At 37.2% G+C, this 21,478-nt stretch overlaps 1 protein-coding gene across 6 annotated transcripts in view; it reads right to left on the reverse strand.

Annotated features, from left to right (window-relative positions):
- Positions 1-12,789: 12,789 nt before the first annotated feature.
- The window catches only part of LOC139360952 (ubiquitously transcribed tetratricopeptide repeat containing, Y-linked), a 215,591-nt gene continuing 206,902 nt past the window's right edge, over positions 12,790-21,478 (reverse strand). For 3 of the 6 annotated variants that reach the window (XM_071089429.1, XM_071089427.1, XM_071089425.1), the window contains 2 exons: positions 19,332-19,502; positions 12,790-18,185 (listed from right to left, as the gene is read on the reverse strand). In XM_071089429.1, coding sequence (XP_070945530.1) covers positions 18,159-18,185; positions 19,332-19,502 — 198 coding nt within the window. In that variant the 3' untranslated portion in view covers positions 12,790-18,158. Of the gene's footprint in view, positions 19,503-21,478 lie in introns of all 6 variants that reach the window. The other 3 variants (XM_071089428.1, XM_071089426.1, XM_071089424.1) reach the window with 2 other exon arrangements.

Below are 21,478 nucleotides of genomic sequence, written 5' to 3' on the forward strand. Positions count from 1 at the left end.
TTTCTTTGTGGTTACTCTAGAGGCTTACATAAAACATCTTATATGTCTATCTTAAGCTGATAACTGTACTATAATTGCATCACTTTTACCTTTCCTCCGCTTTTATTACACTTTACATCTTTATATGGTGTTCATTCATTATGATTTCTCTAGACCATTAAAGTATTTTGTGTGTCTATATATTTACCTGTATCAAGGAGTTGTTTCAATGTTGCTGTTTAGCATCATTGGTTTCAACCTAACTTCCTTTAGCATTCCTTGTAAGGTAATTTCAGTGATGATGAATACCATCAACTTTTGTCTGAAACCTCTTCACTTCTCTTTTATTTCAGGACAGTTTTGCTGGGTTTGGCATTATTGGTTGGCATTTTTCTCCCAACACTTTGAATATATAATTCTATTCTCTTCTGGTCTGCAAGGTTTCAGCTGACAATTCTGATAGTTCTATGGAGATTTCCTGCATGTGACAAATTGCATTTTCCCTGCTGCTTTCACATTTCTATTTGGTTTGGACTTTTGACCATTTAATGATTAATGTATCTCCGTGTAGACTTGTTATGGTTCACCTGATTTGGTATCTTTTGAGTATCATGAATCTGGGTCCATTTCCCTCCCCAGAATGAGGAGTTTTGAGCCATTATTCCTTCAAATAAACTTATCTTTTTTCTTTCTCATTCCTCCTGAAATTCTCATAATGTGCTATGTTGACTTGCAACGTAAGTGGTGTTCATGAGTCAGTCACTTTCCTTAGTCTCTTCATCCTTTATTCCTTTTGTTCTTGGGTGGCTAATTTCAAATTTTATGTTTCAGAGTTCACATTTCTTTCTTCTGTGTGATTAATTCTATTGCTCAATAACTGTATTGAATTTTTAAAATTTGTTATCGTATTTTTCATTTCCAGATTTTTTTCCTTCCTCATATCCATCTGTGTCATTCTTTTTATGTACCACTTTCCTGATTTCGTTTAATTATCTGTGTATTCTCTTGTATCTCACTAAACTTTTTTACAATGACTATTTTTAATTCTGTCAGGCAATACATAGATCTCCATTTCTTTATTGTTGGTTGTTAGAGATGTGTTTTGTTCTTTTTATTGTGTCTTATTTTTCTGATTCTTCATATTCTGTATAGCTTTGTGTTTGTATGCATGCATTTGAAGAAACAGTTCTCTGTCTCAGTTTTTTCTGACTGGCTTTCAGTAGGAAATATATTTTTAAGTCACCATAATGAGAAGTTCTGGACCTTTCTACCTATTTGCCCTGGGCATTTTTGTTGTTTTCCAAAAAAACTGTACTATCTTCCCCTTAAAAACAATAGTGATTGTGTTATACCTATCTGATGTGTGAAATGAGAAACCGAACTTCTGGTTGGCACAAAGGAATGCTTTGGGGGCATACACTGCTCTTTCCCCTTTCCTGGGAGAGAAACCTCAGGCATGCATCATCTTCTAATTTTACATATTTATGCTAGCCACAAAAATGTGTCTCTCTCCTTAGCAGCTGTGGACATCCATACTGTGCCAGTTCTTTCAGTGCTGTGAGATGAGATAGAAGCTAGAACCTCAAAATGTGTACCGAAAGACCAGGGATATTGAATCTGCCACAAACTCTTTTCCTTCACCCATCACTTTTTGCCATGAGCTGTGCTGGAACTTGGAAAAGAAGCTAAACTAGGTAAAAGAATATTGTTCTTCGTATTCATTTCAGTGCAGCTGGTATGTTTGTGATTGTCCGGCGTACTGCAAATGCTTAAAGGACTCTGAGCTTCTCAAAACAGAATCTTGATATAGTTTTATATCTGTGTTTATGTGGGGGAAACAACATCTGTAACTTCCTATATTACTGTCTGGCTGATTTGACAATAATTTAAAATAAGGTATCATGTAAATACTTTAACAAGCAATTACAAATCTCTTGAAATTACTAATAAATTTCAGCAAAAAATGAGTAATAAAAACACCCAATTTAACTATAGAAATAAAAAATACAGGAATTAGAATAAAAGTGTATTGGCTCAATAGTAGATTATATAATACAGAGGAAAAATTTCAGTGACAAAGAACTTCCTGTTTATTCTAGGTGAACATGAAGGAGAAAGTAAGTTGAAAAAAGTGAACAGAGTTGCGGGACCTGTTGTTTCAGGAACTCTAGGGTGTTGCTTTTCTGGCCAGAAACCTCTGTGGGTGGTGGTGCCTTTGCCCAAGTTTTGCTCAGGCCTGCTGGGCTTGCTCCACTTACTCAGTCTCAAAGGCTGCACGTGGCTCACATTACTGGCATAGATTCCCATGCCTGCTAAGGGGCTAGCCAGACGTGGAGCAGCAAGCGGTGTGTGAGCAAGCGAATTTGGGGTCTGGCTGTTGCACACAGTCAGGCACACTGACTGCTGCACAAGGGTGGGCAGCTCCAGGTGCCGGCACAGGTACCAGCTCTCTGTGAGGGTGCAGTTGAAGCAGGCACATTACAAGCAGCTTCCACAGCTGCAGTGGTACCAGGAAGTTTGGAGACTCCAGAAACCACAAGCTCCCAAAGAGGGATTCACAACCCTGGCTCGAGGAGCTCCCAGGTCTGGGCTCTCTGAAGGGCTGTAGCTCTTCTCTCCTCTTCACTCACAAGGTGGTGAGCAAGGGGTATGTGTTAGCCCTGTTCGTTTTACAGCTTTCAGCCCCACCATTCAGCAGCTCCCAAGTTCTTCTCCTGTGTCAGGGAAGAATGAGGTCTGTGGACAAATGAAGGGAGAGCAAGACAAAGAGAAGCTTTATTGAGTGACAGAATAGCCCTGGAGAGGGAAGTTCCTCTATGGGTACAGGTCTTCCGGTCATCTCTGTAGCTCTCCGCAGAGATGAGGCCCTGGAGTGGGTGGTTCCTTTCTGCAGCTGGTCACCTGATGTCTGCCCAGCTCTGCCTGAACCCAGGGCTTTTACAGGCTGCAGAAGAAAGTGAATGCTGATTTGTCCATGGGTGGAAAAGGCACCACAAGTTCACATTGGGGTTTGCTGGACTGTCCAGCTTTCAGGCCCTCACTAACCTGAAGGTGGGGCCTCAACAGGGACCCGCCCCCATCCACTCAGGAACCTGTCTGCCTCCTGCTGCATTTTATGGCACCCAGGATGTATATATCAAGGGACACCTGCAGGCCAGTGTAAGCTGCTCTCAGCCCCTCCATCAGCTTCCTTCTTATGCTCATCAGTGCCCAAAGTTCAGAGTGGGCCAGTAAGGTGGAAGGCTGGCATGTCAGTACTGCCTTGAGCATGAGCACAGCTGGCCAGGCTGATGCAATGCCAAGTCTTGGCCCCAACCTTGCTCTGACATCAGAGTGGGCACTGGGAGCTGGGAGAGGCCAGGCAGCAGGACCGGACACCTCCAAGCCTATGGGAGAGGGGTCCTTCCCGGGTCCCTGTGAGTGCAGAGATGCCTGGCTTTGCAGCTGTGGGAAGGCTCAAGAGCACAGGGAGGCCCAAGTTCACAGCCATGACTTGGATGGCTGCAGCTGCACTGGGGAGCTCCCACCCTATCACCTTGGAAGTAGGGGGGGCACTCCCACTTGTCTCCAGCTCCCAATGACCTTGAGTGTGCAGCTCAGGCAGTAAGTAACTCAAACATCAACACTAAGACGTAAATATTAACAAATTTAAAAGAACTGAAATAATGCACAGTGTATTTTCTGAGCAGTCAAACCAAAGTGGAAATTGGTATTACACAAAAATAAAGCCTCCCCACTCCCCATCACTAGGGAATTAAACAGTTCTAAAAAATACGTAGATCTAAGAGAAAACCCTAAAGGAAAATTTTACAGTGCGTAAAACTGAATAAAAATTAAAATACAACATATCAAAATATGAAGGGTATAATTAAAGCTGTGAAAAGGGAGTTATTTCACTAAATGCATGTATAGAAAAGAGATAATTATTATTATTTGAGACAAGGCCCCACTATGTTGCCCAGGCTGGACAGCAGTGTCACAATCACAACTCACTGCAGGCTCAAGCAAGCCTACTGCCTCAGTTTTCTGAGAAGCTGCAACTATAGGCACCCAACATTATGCCTGTCTAATGTTTTAATTTTTGTAGAGTTCAGGTCTCATTATATTGTCCTGGCTGGTCTTGAACTCCTGGGCTCAAGCAATCCTCCTGCCTTGGACTCACAAAGTGCTGGGTTTACAGGCATGAGCTACTGTGCCTGGTTGAAAATAGTTTAAATTAACTGAAGGAACTATATAAAGTAACTAAAGAATGAAGGGCAAAACAAACCCAAAGGGTGTTGTGGGTGAGGGGTGGGGGAAGAAAAATCAATAAAACTTGGGGAAAAATAGTAGAATAAATAAATAAAATAAAATTTTGCTTTTAAAAAAACTGGTGAGTGAAATCACAAAATATCAATAAAGAATAAAATACATTACTGCAGATACTATACTACTGAAAGGGCAATAAAAATACCATGAGGAATTCTGTAACTTAAATAATTCTTTAAAACTCACAATTTGGCAAGTCAATCAAAATATAAGAGACAATCTGAATAGTCTGTGACAATTAAAGAGAAATTGAAGTTTACTTTAAAAGTCCCAAAAAGAAGACCCAGACTATTATGGCATCACTAGATAATTCAGCCAAATATTTTAGGAATTAATATCGAGTTTACAGAATGTCTTCAGAAACTGTGCAGAACACTTCTCAATTCAAAATAAGGCCGTTCTTACACTGACACAAAATTAGAAAAAGACAATGTAAAAACAGAAAATACCAATAGTACTCAGGTACATAGGTATAAAAATAAACATTTTCACAAGCTGAGCTCAGCAAATACAAAATTAAACACGCATGCAACACAAACAGTTGGGATAAGGCTCATCTACGTAAAGCTACTTTGACATTGAAAATCAGTTAATATAATCTATTTAAAAAGTCATACGGTTGATATCAACAGATGCAGAAAAATGAGAGTACTTGAAAATTTCAACACTCAATGGTAAAACCTGCTAGGAAACTAAGAAGAGGCTATTCTTAATAAAACGCATTTCCTTATGAAACTACAGCCAACATCATACTATTTAGAAAAAATTTTTTTTTAAAGATTGGATACAATAGAAAGTAAGAGTGTCCATTTTCGTCATTCTTATTTAACACAATACTGGGAATTCTAGCTGCTGTGATAAATTAAGAAAAACAAACACATTAACAACACATAGGAAGGGAGGAAATAATACTCTTCTTTCTTGCAGACTGTACACATGGAAAATGTAAAAGAATTTACAAAAATATTTTTTGAACTAATAAATGAGTTGTGCATGGTCAGAGGATATTAAACAGAAAAAAGTTAATCATCATTCTGTTGACTAAAGATGAACAAGTGGAAATATAAATTAAAAGCCCAATACCACTTACATCTCTCAAAAAGAAATGAAGAAGCCTTCATGATGGCTGAGTAGGGGCATTCGGTTTCTCCAATAAGAGAACCAAAGTGAGTAATTACACATGAACTAGACCATCCAAGAGACAGCACTGGAAAAAAGGCAATACCTAAAGCAAGAAAGAATTAGGTGAGGCAGTCTGTTTGGCCAGGATGGGCTGGGAGCTGAGAGACTTTCCAACAAGGTCAGGGGTGAGTCATCCTCAGGAATCCATATTCATACTAGGTAACCCTGTAATTCTAGCCACTGGAGAGCTAACCGCACTCAGTGGGCCCTGAAACTAAGGTAGGGAGCAGCATAGAGATGGTATGATTGTACTGCCTTAAGCATATAGCCTGTGTAGGATCCTTCACATTCCCTGAGATCTAAGCAGTTACAGCAAGGCACACTCTTTGGAATATCACCCTAAACAGAGTAGGGACCATCTCTGGAGTCCAGAGGAACCAGGGCTGAGGTGCAAGGAATGCATGTGCTGCTGACTCTGGAACTTAGGTATAACCAATCATGGGCTACTTGGGACAAAGGTATGTCCGAGATGCAAAGAAAGTGCCATTCTAGAGCCATGCCCACAAAAGACTGCCTACTGCTCTGGAGCCCAGCAGTGGTGGGGCTGAGATGCAATAGAAAAGATGGCTGCTGTCCCCAAGATGTAGCTGTGAGCACTACCAGAGCTGAGGCATGAGTAGCACATGTGCTCCCAATATGTGAACCTAAGCTGTTGTCACTGAAACCAGTATTGCCTGCCTAGTGGCATGAACGCTACCACCATTTATCTAAGCATTCTGCCAGTGGCCTGAGGATCCTCGTAATCCCTGATTTCCAGGCCCAGCACATGTATACACCATCAGCCCTGAGGAAAACCCAGCCTGAGCAGGTTTAATCCCCTACCTATGCCACAGCAAAGTCTGGATCTTGGGTGTGACCCCACTCAGTCCACTAATGTTGACACCTGAACGCTCCCTGTGAGGGAATCAATCTGGATCTTATCCACCTGGTTGCTATAACCACAGCTGATACCTATATGCACGTGTCAGACGTAAGCCTGGAGACTGGCCTGATAAGCTCACTGCAGTCTGATACACACTGCTTGAGGCATCCTTCCATTGTCACTGCCAGTGCCATCATTCATGCCACATCAGGTGTCCAGAGGTCCAAGAACCTATCTACATGCTGAGCTCACAGTTGCCACTATCAGCATCAGAGTAAGCCACTTGGGGGCCCAAGCATGGCCTGCTTGGACACACTAATACTGGTGTCAACTGCAGGTCACACTAAAGCCCAAAGATACAACTGTTCAGTGCACTGCTGCCATCACTAGGGCCTCAAGATGGGCCAATCTGGCATCCCAGTCCCAGGTAAAACTGCACTACAGCCTCCAATACTAACTGTACCCACAGTCAGTGAAAAAGTCTCAGATACCACTGATGCTGTTTACAACCAAAGAAATCACACAGAGATTATCCTACTGCATGAACCCAGAATCAAAGCCAAAGTGCCTTACCCAAGCAATGCCAATATTCATCCTCAGAAATATGTGCTTCCCTATGAAAGGGAATTAAGAAAATTGGAAGTGACTGATACATCAGTTACGCAGATATCAATGAAAGGACACATGAGAAAGCAAGTTAATAAGACATTTCCAAAGCAGATAATAATTCTCCAGAAATAGATCTAAATAAAAAACATACACACAATGGCAGAAAAAGACAGTGGGAATTGCAAAGAAGCTCAGAGAGAAAGAACATTTTAAAACAAATATTTAAAAAACCCAAACCAAAAACAAGTCAGTATATGAATGAGAAGTATACCAAAGACAGATGTTATTATTATTATTATTATTTTTTTTTTTTTTTGAGATGGAGTCTCGCTCTGTCGCCCAGGCTGGAGTGCAGTGGCGCGATCTTGGCTCACTGCAAGCTCCGCCTCCCGGGTTTACGCCATTCTCCTGCCTCAGCCTCCCGAGTAGCTGGGACTACAGGTGCATGTCACCTCGCCCGGCTAGTTTTTGTATTTTTAGTAGAGACGGGGTTTCACCGTGTTAGCCAGGATGGTCTCGATCTCCTGACCTCGTGATCCGCCTGTCTTGGCCTCCCAAAGTGCTGGGATTACAGGCGTCAGCCACTGCGCCCGGCCAAGATAGATGTTATTAAAAATAACTAAATCAATTCTGGAACTGAAGAAGTCTTTGAATGAAGTACACACTAGGTTTGGAAGCAGCAAGAATTGGCTCTATCAAGCATAAGAAAAAAACCTCAGAACTTGAAAACAAGTCTTTTGAAATTAACAAACCAGACAAACATTTTTAAAAGAATGAAAAAGAATTAATAAAATCTTTACAATATACAGGACACCATAAAGTGACCAAATACATAAATTACTGGCATCTCAGCATATGAAAAGATAACAAAAAGTTAACAACCTTTTTAGCAAAATAATAGATGAAACTTCCCAAGTCTAGCAAGAGATTTACATATCCAGATACAGGAGATCCCACGATCCCCTCAGATGCGATACAAAAAAGTCTTCTCCATGACACGTTATAGTAAAAGTGTCAGAAGTCAATGACAAACAGAGAATTCTAAGAACATCAAGAGAAAAGTCACGTTATCTATAAAAGAAATCCCAATAGATGAAGAGACTGCTCAGCAGAAACCTTGCAGGCAAGGTTAGAATGAGATGATATAACCAAAGTAATGAAAGAAAATACCTGTCAGCCCAGGATGCTATATTCAATTCAATTTTCCTTCATAAATGCAGACGAAATGAAGTCTTCCCCAGACAAGCAAACACTGAGGGAATTCATCACCACTAGAAGAACCCTACCAGAATTGCTCAAGGGAGTCCTAAATCTGAAAATGAAAGAACAATATTTGCCATCATAAAAACACATCATGGTATAAAACTCAATGATAAGAAAACATACAAATAGGAAAGGGCTCAAATGGTACCACTACAGATAACTGCCAAACCACAATAATTATAAGAGAAAAAGAAAGAAATAGGAATATACAAAATCAGAAAACAATTAACAGTATGAGAGGTACAGAACCTCACATACCAACGTATCAATAACCTTAAATATAAGTGGACTAAATTCCACACTTTATAAAATATATAGACTCTATGGATTAAAAACTATGATCCACTTATATGCTCTCTACAGGAAACTCACTATACCTGAAAAGTCAGCACACAGACTGAAAATAACAGTGGGAAAATAGTATATGGAAGCCAGAAGTAAGCAGGAAAAAAAAAAAAAAAAAAAAGACAAAGAAGGTCATTATATAAAGATAAAGGAATCAATCCAGCGAGAAGAAATAACAGTTCCATACACATGCAGCCAGTACTGGAACACCCAGGTTCATAAAGCAAATATTAATTGATCTAAGGAGAGATATTTCAACGCAAGAATAGTGAGCAACTTCAATCCCCACTCGCATTAGACCGATCATCTAGACAGAAAATCAACAATAAAACACTGGACTTAAGATTAGACGTTGGACTAAGGGTATAACAGAAACTTGGAGAACGTTTACCCCAAAACCGCAGAGTGCATGTTCTTTTCATATCAGCACATGAAAGATCCTCTAGGATAGACCATGTTAGGCCACAAAACACTTCTCGAAAAAATTTTAGAGAGCCAAAATCACATCAAGTATATTCTAGCACCACAGTGGAATAGAACAAGAAATTAAAATTGAGCTCAATGGCTCATGCCTGTAATCTCAACACTTTGGAAGGCTAAGGCAAGAAGACTGTGTAAGCTCAAATACCAGTACAAGCAACATAGCAAGACCTTGCCTCTATTAAAAATTTAAATCAGCTGGGCATGGTGACATGTGCCTGTAGTCACAGCGGCTGAGGGAGCTGAGGTGGGAGGATTGCTTGAGCCCAGCGGTCAAGCCTGCAGTGAGCCATGAGTACCCCACTGCACTCCAGAGCAAGACATTGTCTCAAAAATTTTTTTTTAATTAAAAAATAAAAAAGGCTGGGCAGGGTGGCTCACACCTGTAATTCCAGCACTTTGGGAAGCTAAAGTGAGATGATCACTTGAGCCCAGGAGTTCAAGAGCAGCCTCATAGTGAGACGCTAATTCAATTTAAAAAATTAAAAAAACAAACAAACCATAAAACCATACAATAACAACAACAACAAAAAACCCCACAAAAAACCAGAAATTAATACCAACAGGAATTTTGGGAACTATACATACATGGCAATTAAAAAACATACAACTGGTCAATGAAGAAATAAAGATTAAAATAAAAAAATTATTTAAATAAATGAAAATGGAAACAACACACCAAAATCTGTTTAATGTAACAAAAGCAGTTAACAAGAGAAATGTGTAACAATAAGTGCTTACATCAAAACAGTACAAAGATCTCAACCATGCAATCTAATGATGCACCTTTTCGAAAAACAAGAACAAACCCAAAAATAGCAGAAGAAAAATAATAAAGGTGACAGCAAAACTAAAAAAAAAGAGACTAAAAAAGAATACAAAGGATCAATCAACATGAAGTTCATTCCTGAAAAGACAACATTGATAAACTACTAGCTAAGCTAACCAAGGAAAACAAGAAGACCAAATAAACAAAATTAGAAGTAAAAAAGGAAACATTACATCTGATACTAGAGAAATAGAGATCATGAGAGATTATTATGAACAAGTATAAACTAATTACAAAAATTTAGAAATAATGGATAGATTTCTGGAAATATACAAACTACCTAGGATGAATCAAGAATAGCCAGGCATGGTGACTCATGCTTGTAATGCCAGTACTTTGGGAGGCCGAGGCAGGTGGATTATGAGGTCAGTAGTTCAAGACCTGCCTGGCCAAGATGGTGAAACTCTGTTTCTACTAAAAATACAAAAATTAGCTGGGCATCTGTAACCCAGCTACTAGGGAGGCAGAGGCAGGGAACTGCTTGAACCTGGGAGGTGGAGGTTACAGTGAGTTGAGATCATGATACTGTACTCCAGCCTGGGTGACAGACAGTGTGAGAGTCCATCTCAAAAAAAAAAAAAAAAAAAAAAAAAAAATCAAGAATAAATAAAAAATAACCCTGAAGAATAAAAAGTAGTGATACTGATTCAGTATTAACAAGTATCCCAACAAAGAAAAGCCCAAGACCAAATGGATTCACTGCTGAATTCTACAAAACATGTAACAAATAATAGCAATCTTCCTATTTCAAAACACTGAATAGGAAGGAATTATCCTTAACGCAGTCTATGAGACCAGCTTTATCTGATACCAACACCGGAAAACACATAACAAAAATCTATATACCATTATCGTTGACAAATGTATCTCCTGCTCTTGGCTTAGAGGAATTAATGTCATTAAATTGAACATACTGCCTGCCCCAAACCAGAAAATACACAACAAAAAACAAAACTACACACTATTATCCCTGATGTATTGTACCCCATGATCATGGATCCAACGAATTAATGTCATTAAATTGAACATTCTGCTCAAAGCAATCTACAGATTCAATCCAATCCCCACTGAAATACCCATGTCATTTTTCACAGACACAGGTAAAATAATCCTAAAACACATGTGGAACTAATAACAAAACTGGCTAAATAGCCAAAGCAATCCATAGCAAAAAGAGACATCATACTACCTGACATAAAAATATATTACAGGGCTACAATAGCCATAAAAGCATACTACTGAAAGAGACATAGATCACTGGAAGCAAATTGGATAACCCAGGAATAAATCCAGATATTTACAGTCAAGTGACTTTTTTTTTTTTAAAACAAGATGAAAAGAAAATACATTTGAAAAACGACACTATCTTTAGTAAATGGTGGTGGGGAAATTGTAGACCCATATGCAATAGAATGAAACTAGATCCCTTTCCTTACTGAATTAAAAAATCACCATGAGGCTAGGCACACAGTGTAATTCTAGCACTCTGGAAGGGCAAGGTAGGCAGATCACTTGAGGTCAGCAGTTTGAGACCAGCCTGGCCAACATGATGAAACTCCATCTCTACTAAAAATACAAATAGTAGCCAGGTGTGGTGGCAGGGCCAGTAGTTCCAGCAGCATGGGAAGCAGAGGAAGGAGAATTGCTTGAACCCAGGAGATGGAGATTGCAGTGAGTCACGATCGTGCCACTGTACTCCAGCCTGGTTGACAGAGCAAGATTCCATCTCAAAAAATATAAAATAAAATAAAACAAAGTAAAATAACCTCCAGATGGATCAAAGGCTTAAAGACCTAAAATTATACTACTACTAGAAGAAACACAGGGAAAACACTACCGAACTCTGACCTAGATTTTATGGCTAACAGCTCAAAAGCACCAACAAAAACAAAAATAGACAAATGATACTATATTAAACTAAAAAGCTTCTGCACAGCTAAGGAAACAATCACTGGAGTGAACAGACAAACCAACCACAGAAAGGGAAAAAAGATTTGAAACCATTCATCTGACAAGAGACAAATAATATCCAGAAAATATAAGCTCATACAACTCATTTATAAAAACAATCACATTAGAAGGTGGGCAAATTACATGAATGGATAATTCTCAAAAAGACTGTATACAGACTGCCAAAAGGCATATAAAACTGCTTAACATCACTTAAGCATGAGGATACTCAAATCAAAACCATAATGAGACAAAAAAAATCACAAAAATTGGAGAAAATGAATGGAAGTGGAGGTCATTAGTTTACTTTTTTAAGGGAGACAGAATCTTGCCCTGTCACCCAGACTAGAGGCGGTGGCACAATCATGGCTCACTGCATCCTTGACCTTCCAGGCTCCAGAGATCTTTCAACTTCTGCCTCTCGCGTAGGTGGCAATACAGGCATGTGCCATCACACCCAGCTAATTTTTGCATTTTTTGCAGAGGTGGAATTTCACCAGGTTGCCCAGGATGGTCTCAAACTCCTGGGCTCAAGTAATCCATCTGCCTGGCTCCCAAAGTGCTGGGATTACAGGTATGAGCCACTGAGCCTGGCCCAAGTACATTATGTTAAGTGAAACAACCTAACTGTGGAAAGGGAAACATTGCACACACTCATTCATATGTGGGGGCTAAAAACTGATTTAATAAAGGTAGAGAGTAGAATGATAGATACTAGAGGCTGGGAAGGATAGATGGCTGGGAGGGAGCTGATAAAGACAAGTAGATTAATGGGTACGAACATAAAGTTAGATAAAAGGTATACATTCTATCATTCAACAGCAGTACAGATGAATGACTGTAGTTAATAAGAATGTACATTTCAAAGGAGAAACAGAAGAGGACTTGAATTTTCTCCAACCCATAGATATGGTAAGTCCTCAAAGTAATGGACACTCAAAATATCCCAATTTAATAATTATACATCCTACATATGTAGCAACATATCACATGTACCCCCACATATATGCAAAATATTATCAATTTAAAAAATAAAATAATCTATAGGTATAAGATCTATACAGGATCTACATACTGATCATTACAAAAGCTAATGAAAAAATCAACAAGGATTTAAATGGAGAGAATTACCATATGGACTGGGATACTCAACATATTAAAGATGCCAATTTTCTTAATTTTATTAACCTGCTAATTATACTGCAAGCATATTTATGTAGATATATATTCTAGATATTAGAACATTGTTGTTTATATAGTTATATTAGAATCACAATAAGGTTTTCTGTAGCCCTAGACAAGCTTATTCTAAAATGTATATGGAAAGGCAAAGACTCTACAATAGGTTAAAAACAATATTTAAAAAGAATAAAGAACTGCTTTGTCCAATATTAAGACCTATTATATAACTACAGTAATCAAGATAGTGAAGCACTGGCACAAAGATGAACAGATATAAAAATGAAACAGTCTAGAAAACACAAAAATCAACCAACACAAATTCACTGCACTGATAACTTTTAGAGTTACAAACAAATGGTTCTGGAGGTTAGACACAAAATGCAAAAACAAAGCAACAATATTGATGTATGCCTTACAATGTATAGAAAAAATAACTCAAAATGGATTATGAACATAAATGTAAAATCTAAAAAATTAATCCACAGGTAAATATCTTTTCAGTTCTAGGTGTAAGTACATTATTTCACTGAAGCTGCTCAGGTTAACATCACAGGTTAACCTTGCACTAACCCAAAGAGATCTCCTTTTCTATCTTTTCAGAATGATATAGACATGGTTTTCAAAATATTTACTCTTCCTGGTTTTTTTTTAGCTTGTTTTCCCTCCCCTTTATGTGATGCCAAAAGGTGGACTTGTACTCTTCTCACTTGTAGATTCACTAACTTGTCTTTCTAAATTTGAGATTCACATATCCATCTGTTACTTTCTAAATCAATTAAAATCACTTAGATGTCCCTATATCTTCTGCTCTGTCCTTTCTGGATTTTGTCTTGTTAAAAGCACACTTCTCCGTCAGGAAGATAACGGGATCTGTGAACTTTATTCCTTAAAATGTTTCTGAAATTTGTGCCTTTACTTCCATTCCAGAAAACGAAAATTTCAAGTACAAAACATTTCTTCCCTGTACTTCCAGTCTTAGAAATAATCCTGTGGGATATGTGTAAAGAACAAGTGCAGCATAGAAACACATGCGAGTGTGATAAAAGAAAGATTTTGCAAATTTATTGATTCTTTGGTATAAAACCACTCAATAGCTCTGTTACTAACTACAAGAACAGTCAAAGTCTTAACAAGACTGAGGAGTTTTACATCATCAGGTCTCTTCTCCAGTTATCTTGTTTACTCACCCAATACCTTAGTTATGACAAAGAACTTGAGGTCCCCAAACATTCATGTGATGAAGTGTGAATGTAGATGACTTAATGCTTTTTTTTTTTTTGAGATGGAGTCTCGCTCTGTCACCCAGGCTGGAGTGCAGTGGTGCGGTCTCAGCTCACTGCAACCTCCACCTTGCAGGTTCAAGTGATTTTTCTGCCTCAGTCTCCCAGGTAGCTGGGACTACAGGCAAGAGCTACCATGCCTGGCTAATTTTTGTACTTTTATGAGAAAAGATTTTGCTATGTCGGCCAGGCTGGTCTCGAATTCCTGACCACAGATGATCTGTCTGCCTCAACCTCCCAAAATGCTGGGGTTACAGGCGTGAGCCACAGTGCCCAGATGACTCTTGAATGCAAACTGTAATAGTACTCTTTTTGTTATTTTTTCCATGTATGTTCCAATATTAGATAGTAAAAGCCTTGTGGATATGGAGTGCAGAGGACAAGTTCACATCTTATCCATATTTGTCTTTTAGGAGAAGCTAATTAGAATGTTTTAAATAAAAATATGTCACAGTAACTTAATGGCTAACAAAAAGGCTCAAATATTTAGGAGGAATAGGTTCTTTACACTGAAATTATGTAATCATAAACCTAAGTTGATTTATACTAGTATTTTAAACATCCTAGTTTGTAATGTATTACTTCAGAAAAGCTGATAAGGTTTACGTTAAAATGCAGAAGCATGCCAGCTGCAGTGGCTCACACCTTTAATCCCAGCACTTTGGGAAGTTGATATGGGTTGACCTGAGGTCAGGAGTTTGAGACCAGCCTGCCCAACATGGCAAAACCCCTTCTGTACTAAAAATACAAAAAATTAGCCTGATGGGGTGGCCTGTAATCCCAGTTACTTGGGAGGCTGAGGCAAAAGAATCGCTTGAACCCAGGAGGCGGTGGTTGTAGTGAGCCAAGACTGCACCACTGCACTCCAGCCTAGGCAACAAGAGTAAAACTCTGTTTCAAACAAACAAACAAACAAACAAACAAACAAACAAACAATCAATCAAACAAAAAAACCAGAAGCTGAGATTTCTGGTAACAACCAGGTTAAGCAAGCCACATTATATATACATGGCAGAAATGCAAATCAATCTAAGAAAACTTCATATTTACTTGCTGAGAAAGAGAATATGGCTGTTTTCCCCATAGTTATTGTTTCTTTTGGGAAAAGTATCGTTTTATGCAACTACTGGATTATTTTCTGAACAACATGTGCGCTATGAATTTCTTTTATTGAAAGGCACATAGGTAAGGTCAGCTTGAGCCGCTTCACATGTCCAGCAGTACAAAGCACAACAAAAAAGAATCTTTTTTTAAAGATCCCCAAAATGCAACTTATAAAGGTGATAAATTGATTAAAGTAGATAACAGAACTTCATTTATCTAGATAAATGCCACACTAGTGATATATTTGATTTTCAATTTTGATTTTCTGCCTATTTAAAGAGTGTAAGCTTCTGAAAAGTATTACTCTCAATGGATAATACAATTATGCGTTAGGAAACATGTAAAAGGGCTAGGTGCAGTGCCTCATGCCTGTAATGTCAGCACTTGGGGAGGCTGAGAAAGGTGGATCATGAGGTCAGGAGTTCGAGACCAGCCTGGCCAACGTCATGAAACCTCATTTCTACTAAAAATACAAAAAAAATAGCTGGGTGTGGTGGTGCACACCTGTCGTCCCAGCTACTTGGGAGGCTGCGATAGAAGAGCTTGAACCCAGGAGCCAGAGGTTGCAGTGAGTCAAGATCACTCCACTGCACTCCAGCCTGGGTGACAGAGTGAGACTCCATCTCAAAAAACAAAAACAAAAACAAACAAACAACAACAACAAAAAGTGTAAAAGATAAACAGGTAAAGTCATTTTCATGACTAGGTCAATTCTGTAAATTCAACATACAGTAATCCTGGCCATAAATCATCTTAAAAAGAGTTAAGTTATGTTAGTAACACAAAACAACTGATTAAGAAAAGTTCAGGTATAGCTATGGTATTCTAGATGTTTCCTGATGGTTGATTTGTAGTTTTTGTTTGGGGGTGGTGGTGGGGGGAAGTCCTGAATTTCAATCTCAATGATTTCTGAATAAGATTATTTACAAGAAAATTACACGAATATCAGCATTTAAAATATCTAGAAGTACTTACTATTTTTCTTCCTTAATTACAAATTGCATTTTTTCCCCCCTGAAATTAGATATGTGATGATTACTGCTAATAGACTTCCATTACCTAACTTAATAAAATATCTTCATGAGTTTTCTAACAACCATTTTTAGGAAGCCAAAATATACGAAACTTGTCTGAGGAAAGTACTACATTAATGCAATGATTAAGACATTTCACCAGGTAAGATTATAAATTCCCTTTTGACATTTAAATAATTTCTATTAAAGCATTCTATGATTCTTCACTAAAGCTCTCTGGAAAGCTGTTAACAAAGAAGAATGTGATAAAATAAAAATGCTTCAGAAAGGAGAGGTAGAAAAGACAAGTATTATTATCAAGTGAGGTAATATTAAATTAGCAAGTTTTTCATATGAAATAAAAGTTTTAATCAAACTTATTACAATTTACTAGTGATATAGATTTTTTAATGCTTTCTTTCCCTTCACCCCAAATCATGTTGTACAAGCAGGACAGTATAGCATTTCAAAGTCATCTAGCTTTAAAAAAATAAGTCACTTAGTTGTTCTCTAAAACAAGAGGTCATCATTCTGAATCTTTTCCATAAGAAACTCTTAATTATAAACAAGATTTATCAAATCTATATAATGTTTACTTTAAAATCTTTACTTCACTCACTATATGTTTTCTACTATTATAAAATACATTTGCCAGCAATTATTTACGGGCTATCACTACGGTGACTACAACTTAATAAATCACACTAAAAGACTTTTACTTTAAAAATAGCATACTTCTGTGAGTAATACTTTATAATAGGCACCTCAAAAACGATCATAGATGTAAAAAATTAACTTTTTAAATCTATACAATTATATATTGAGGTTTCTGTATATAGTATACGTGGTGTGTACACACACACACATATAAAATACATATAATCGTTAGGTTTGAAAATGAACAAAAAGTATATTTTTTCAGAAAGTCTTTTTTAAACTCAAACATTGGAAAACCCTTTAAACATTTAACAATTTTAATAAAAATTTCTGTATAATACTAAGCAGTTTTATTTACACATATAAAATGTAATAGGAGTAGTGTTTAAAATTACAGAACTCCTTAGTATGTAATGGCAGTTAAGTCTGGAAAAAAACAACATTCCATTCACAAATATTTTCAAGCAATAAATATGTATTTATAAATAGTGTAAATCTGTATCAAGACTAGAAACAAAAATCACAAATCTGAAGTTTATTTCTTTGTCTATGTGCAATCCATTATCTTTGTATATGGGCTATTAATATTTAAAAAAATTATTTTGGAACCACAAATGTAATCATCATGGCCTCAAAACACACAAAAACATAAAGCAGTAAAAAACTTCCTCAGGTAACAGTACATATTTTTTAAAAAGCTGATCAAGAAGACATTTAAATTTGCTATCTTATGAAGAAATGACCAGCTAGGAAAGTGTTTTTAACTAAGGAAAATTCTGCAAGGTTAAATACAAATGAATATTAATTCATCAGCCCAGAAATACAGAGACATGAAAAAGGCTATCTTCAAGTCAGTATTCTGTGTCACTTTGACAGTTTTGTCATATGTACACAAAACATATGATTAATATTATTTTTCTGAAGTACAGCTGAGTCAGCATGTTAAGTCCTGAAGTAGAGGCAGCACTCTGTGTCCAGTTGCTTGACATACTATTCTTGGAAGGTTGCATAGACATAGCTTTTAGTCAACAGTTTTATGAAACAGCTACAGACCCAGTGGTGCAGAAATTTCCTGAAGAGCAGAAATTATCTCATTTAATATTCATGGAACAATATCAAGATGAGGATGATAATGAAAGAGCCTAGAAATAAAAGTTAAGATTTTGTTATACAAATCCTTAATAGTGTTTGCTAGCTCACGACTATAAAAGATAGCCTTTTTATGAAGTGAGTTTACAAGACACACGAAATCTCAACAGTTTCCTAAGAGAGATGCTCTTTTCTTTGTTTTCTTTTTGAGACAGAGTTTCGCTCCTGTTGCCCAGACTGGAGTGCAATGGCGCGATCTCGGCTCACCGCAACCCCTGCCTCTTGGGTTCAAGCAATTCTCCTGCCTCAGCCTCCAAGTAGCTGGGATTATATGCATCCACCACCATGCACGGCCAATTTTGTATTTTTAGTAGAGACGGGGTATTTCCATGTGGGTCAGGCTGGTCTTGAACTCCTGACCTCAGGTGATCTGCCCACCTTGGACTCCCAAAGTGCTGGGATTACAGGCGTGAGCCACTGTGCCCAGTCGAGATGCTCTTATTTTATCCATTAGAACCAGTTCTTTAAGAGTGCTGCGCTATTACCTCCATTTTTCATCATTTAGTGAACAACCTTTGGAATACTGTTAAAAGTTAACCAGTTTTTTAGATCGCTAAAAGAAAAGTTGTGTGGAAAAATAATTTTAAAGTTAATTAAAATTTCGCTAGCAACTGGCTTATGAAAATGCCACAGCTAGATGACATTTAACATATTTTTCATGAGTCTTACATGTCACATAATCTAGTCAAGCAAGCTCCATCAAGTAGTGCTATCAGGCTAACTCTTCTGGGAATCTTTAAAACCACAAAGTACATGAAAAAAACCCACACATTTCTTTCAGATAATTACTACAGAAGAATTAAGTAACCTACATGTATATACAAAGGTTTTATAAGCTATGTAAGCAGCATAACAACTACAAAATATTTTAAAACATACAGAGATTTACAAATGTAATTAGCGTAACTATTCTTTGTGGGCATTCTCACTGAGAAGCAAAAATGGTAATAAACATCAGTTTCATATAGAAAAATTAACATGAAATATGAGGAAGGCTACTAACATTTTTCCTTACACAGTATGTACTGCACTAATGGAAAATTTAAGTTTCTTCTTAACACCTATTTATCAGTTAGCAAAGTCAAAGATCATTGCTTTATACCCACCTAACTAAGCGTACTCACGTGTTGATCACTTACTAGTGTAAACTGATCATAAACTTGGATTAGGTCCTCCATTTTGTACTGTTCGAGCACCACAAAATTTTCCAAACTTCTGCTTGTTTTTCGTGCACAATCTTGGCAATGTACTATGTAGGTTTTTTGGGTATTGCTTTCATTAGTGACAAAAAGCAGATTAAAAACCTCCACCTATATTAAATAAATAAATAAATAAACAGTACTGGACAGTGATATCCGAAATTATTTTAGCCCTTTATCCATAAGGATTCTACTTCACATGGAACTGGACAATGATTTTTGGTTAAATCCAAGTACTTAAAAAGACAAAACAAGACTGTGGCTGTGAGTTTGAGACACCAGGTTTCTTTTGCAGCACTTCCAGAGAAAAGGAAAACGTTAGATACTTAGAGATTGTCTTTAAAAAAATTAAATACTCATGACCATTCACTAAAGTGTAATTCAAGTTTTGATAAAAGTCAGTGTATTTTTATTTTACCAAAATACCAGTGCACCATCAGATAAAAGTGATCATTATTTGCTTTTCACTTTTCTGTGAGAGTACTCATAGTGTTCTATGTCTGCAGGATTGTGTTCCCCGAATGACTGAGCTCCACAGTCATTCATTTTTGATGTCTAGGGCACATCACTGTGGTTGATTTTCACCAAGGCTAGAACTACAATAAAAAAACTTGGAATATGCACATAATCTGATATTTTTCAAGATAACGAAACTGATAGGTGAATAACAAAAAGTGTGTGTTTTAAGCCTCATATTTAAAAAAAGTAAAAACAAAAGTGTATTCATGAACATTAATGTAACAAGAGACAAAATGCACATCTTATAGACAAAGACTGATGAGTTGCAAAGGCTCAGCAACGGATAACATTGAGGAATATAATAGTTTTTTTCAAATTCTAGAAAAATACATTCACTTTTCTGAAGTAAAACATCTAACTAGAATCCACTTGAGCTCATAATAATATACTTTGGTGAGTTTATACAATTTAAAAATTGCCAATGAATTTAATCAATTTATCTCAGAATTACAAACTTAAAGGTTTAGATTAGACTTTTAATTTCTTAGTCAAGCATCCTCAGACTTCTGCTTGATTTCTTCAGTTAAAAAAGCCAAATCCTCATTACCTTAAGTCATCTTTAAACAGTGTTAAAATTCCAGTTCATGAAGTTCTCTATTACCATCAACAGGAATAACAGTACTCTAGCGACCTGAGCTGCAAATGTAGGGTTCTTCTACTTACCGTAATTCCCACATTGGATCAACTGTTCTGGTAATTTTACAACGTAATAAACACTTTTGAATGTCTCCCTTTTTTTTTTCACTTTCTTAAGGTTATGTTCTAGTCTACGACTTTCATTAACACCTCCTAAGACCATTCTAATAGTGTCCACACTGACTTGTTTACTTTCTATCTCCACTCTATCCAATTATCAACCACCTTTTTTTCCTGAAACATACAACATAGTCCTCGGCTCAGAAATTTAAAAGCTTCATTTATGTCAGCATATATATCGAATTCCTTAAAATGCATCAAGATGATTTGCAAACTACACACACAGCCTACTCTGATGGACTTTAAGAATTTGCCATCTACTTTCCAGCCACATTGAAATAATTAATTACCTTTATTGAATACACTACTCCTTTTCCCATCCATACAATGTTCCTAAAGCCTAATGATGTTCTATAAATCTCCAATTATTGCTATTTTTCTCTGCTGCAAACAGAACATTCTTCAAGAACTCAAATGTTAAGTCTGTGTGCTTGAGAGGAGAAAAACAGCAGACAAATCATTTTCCTCAGTGTTTTTGTAATAGTTTGTACATATATCCACTCTCATATTCATCAGTTAGATGTATATTACAATGTATTATTTATAGTTTGTCTCTGCAAGTAGAATGTAAACTTCTCCAGGGCAAGCAACACATGCTTATTCTGTACATCTTGTAAACCTTAGCCACAAGAGAAAAATCAATAATGTCTTATAAAATGAACCAGAAAGGACTTCATCCTGACCTGCCTGAATATTGAATTAAATCCTGTTTGTAGGCATCTGTGTGTTTGTTATGGACTGTTCCTAGTTTAAAGCTGAGATGATTAACATTTGGGTAAGGATTTACTAAATAAATTCTTCTGTAGGAGATA

Source organism: Macaca nemestrina, chromosome Y (assembly GCF_043159975.1).
Source record: "Macaca nemestrina isolate mMacNem1 chromosome Y, mMacNem.hap1, whole genome shotgun sequence".
Taxonomy (NCBI): Eukaryota; Metazoa; Chordata; class Mammalia; order Primates; family Cercopithecidae; genus Macaca; species Macaca nemestrina.